Below are 3,090 nucleotides of genomic sequence, written 5' to 3' on the forward strand. Positions count from 1 at the left end.
GTATAAGCAAAGAAATAGCCCAAAGAACTATTTGAAAACGAAAGACTTTGGTGAAAGAAATAAAGATTAAAGAGTGGACACTCTCTGATTTGTCTTTAATATATAAATATATAATGATTTCGTTAAAAATATTTACCAAAATTTTTATAGACGACGAATTTTCAGGAATGACTTAAAATTCAGTAAGTATCAAAATTTAGATCTCTTATTTGTAGTTTTGTGTTCGAATTTGATAAGAAAGAATTAAAGAAATGTGTTGAAAGAGATAGTCAAAATAAAGTCCGGTTTAAAGAAGAGCTGATTTAAAAAAAAATAAATGTTTTGTGTATATTCTTTATGGTTAATATTTTTCTAATGTAAATATTTTCTTAACAATTAACATATATTTTATTTATTTTATTAATTTAATTCAATAATTTTATATATTTAAATAATAACACGAATAAATATAAAAATATTTATTAGAGTGAAGGGAAGCAGCAAGCTTCTAAAACTAGCAATAATATCATATCAGCGCTGAAAAAAATGCAGAAGCAGCTCCCACACTTTTGCATTACTACTTCCACCATTCTCATTCTCATTCTCATTCTCATTCTCATAATGAATCATTCATTTTCATTCCAATCTCAGATCTGATTTCGCACCTCTTCCAACAACTCAATCATCTTCTCTCACTGTAAGTTTTCTCATCTGTCTCTTTCTCTCTTATTTTTCGGGAAAAATGTGGAAAGGGGAAAGTCTTTTCACTCACTCTCTCTCAATTGATTTTGGGTCCTTCTAAAGCAAAATGCTTCTGCTTTTTTTTTTTTTTTCGGTTGTGCTTGCGTTACTGCTTTTGCTCTGAAAAACTCTGGTTCATTTAATTTGTGAGTTAGTTTACTGTTTCTAGCACCTCTTCTGCTGATCAATGTTACAGTTCGTTCAGTCAAAGGAATCGAGAAACTATGGTCAGAAATGGGAAATGGGATTAGGTTTTTTTTCTTAGTAAATTGTTTTGCTTATAAACTAAAAAAGGAAAAAAAAAATAGAAGTTTGATGCTTTGAACTTACTAATTTAGCTGCCTCAAGAATTGTGTTTGGTGTGATCCTGCTGGCTTCTAAGCTCATTCTTTAATTATTTTTGTGGTGTTATATATTTATTTGCTTATTTTTGTTTTGGGAAAATAATAGGTGTGGACTTTAGAATTTCCAGGGAATTTTGAAGTTATCGTTTTAGATTTGAGAATTTTTCTTAAGAGGCCCCATTTTATTATTTTTTTTCTTGACAATTATTTTGGAATATTGTGGAATTGTGAAGTGAGAGAAGCTTTGGTTAGTGGTGGTGATTTTGTATGGATTTGATTCTGGAACGCTTGATGTGCAGAAAAGTTTGTGTGTAGTGGTGACTATTGGTTCATGGCAAGGTCAAGGCAAAAGTTTTCGAATCAGGATTCTTCGTTGTCGCCTACCGCTGCAAGATCGAGGGAGTGGGATGGTCCTTCTAGATGGACTGACTATCTAGGTACCGAAATCAATTCTCCATTGTCATCTACCAGCTCCAAGAATTTCTACAATGATGCGCAGTCCCAGACCACCACGCCGTCCCAGTCCCATAAGGGTCTTAACATGCAGTGGGTGGTTCAACTCACCGAAGTTGCCGAAGGTCTTATGGCTAAAATGTATAGGTTGAACCAGCTTTTGGATTATCCGGATCCCATCAATCATGTATTTTCAGATGGGTTTTGGAAAGCTGGTGTATTCCCCAACCATCCTAGAATCTGTGTGATGCTCTCTAAGAAATTTCCTGAACACTTCAGCAAATTGCAACTTGAACGTGTAAGAAGTGATGTATGCTGTGCTTTGAATTTTGTGTATTGATCAAAACCTCCATGGGATTTCCTCATTTGAGAAGAAATGGCTGCAGATAGATAAGATTGCTTGGGATTCAATGCAAGATCATGCAGAACTTCATCTACAAAGCTTGGAACCTTGGGTGCAGGTGTGATTTTCTTTCCTTTTTTTTCCCATTTGGTTCCCCCTTTCATATCTGACAAGTTATTACATGAATAATTGTCGATTAAAGGCTTAAACATTCCATTGCATGCCCTCATCTTAATTCTTACCTGACTAGCTTGACTTGATTGAGGTTTGTTAAGACTTGCCAAATTCGACTTGTCAATATCTTTTTTACTCTACTAATTTGCACGAGTGAATAGGACTTTGGACATTTGTTATTCGTTGTAGCTTTTTCTTTCTCTTCATTTTTTTTAAAGTTGTGTCGGAGGAAAGGTTTGGAGAGAGTGAAAGTGAAAGATGAAGCTTATACCTAAGTCTATAACCTTTAATTAGACTTCAATGCGATAGATTTGTTACAAGTCCCACATCTCTCAAGGGATATGGTCTCTAGAGTGTTTATAAGTGTGAGACGTCTTTCACCTCTTGTGCTAGTTTTTGAGGTGAGTTAGGCCCATTCAATTCTAATAAGATTTATAGGTTCCACCATCGTTATGATTTGTGATTGTGACCAATAAATGATCCGTTGGTGTAATTTTATGTGGACTAAAACTTGCTCACCTTTGCCATATCGTTTAGATTTCCAGTTCAACTGTATGTTCCCTGAAATAACTCAGCAAGCATTGTGTGTAACAGTTACTTCTTGACTTGATGGTGTTCCGTGAACAAGCTCTGCGGCTTATATTGGACCTGAGTAGTACAGTAATTACTTTGTTGGTAAGTCTGAATATTGTTTCTTTCCTTCAACATGAGTTGCTCTGATGTTGAATGGATTTTGAAACTAGTTTTCCCGTACACACATAATGTTATATGCAATGACATCAAACTTTTTCCTACAAAACCATTCAATTTTTACCCGTTCATGTGGAGATGGTACTTTAGTGTATAGTCGTAGTGTATGATAGAATTCTTAGCATTTGAAATAAACTAATAGCATAATTACTGCATCATTTTTGCAGCCCCACCAGAATTCTCTTATACTACATGCATTTATGGATCTCTTCTGTTCCTTCGTGCGGGTCAACCTTTTTTCCGAGAAGGCAGGTGTTTCTTTTCAGTGTCATGAACGAAAAAGCTATATCGTTATTGAAACCTCCC

At 34.8% G+C, this 3,090-nt stretch overlaps 1 protein-coding gene across 1 annotated transcript in view; it reads left to right on the forward strand.

The window, feature by feature from the left end:
• Window positions 482-3,090, forward strand: part of LOC107639271 (protein NAP1) — a 14,440-nt gene continuing 11,831 nt past the window's right edge. Inside the window, exons 1-5 of the mRNA XM_016342754.2 lie at window positions 482-676; window positions 1,364-1,815; window positions 1,904-1,978; window positions 2,629-2,709; window positions 2,952-3,032. Coding sequence (XP_016198240.1) covers window positions 1,396-1,815; window positions 1,904-1,978; window positions 2,629-2,709; window positions 2,952-3,032 — 657 coding nt within the window. The 5' untranslated portion in view covers window positions 482-676; window positions 1,364-1,395. The remainder of the gene's footprint in view (window positions 677-1,363; window positions 1,816-1,903; window positions 1,979-2,628; window positions 2,710-2,951; window positions 3,033-3,090) is intronic.

This window comes from Arachis ipaensis, chromosome B04, assembly GCF_000816755.2.
Source record: "Arachis ipaensis cultivar K30076 chromosome B04, Araip1.1, whole genome shotgun sequence".
Classification (NCBI taxonomy): Eukaryota; Viridiplantae; Streptophyta; class Magnoliopsida; order Fabales; family Fabaceae; genus Arachis; species Arachis ipaensis.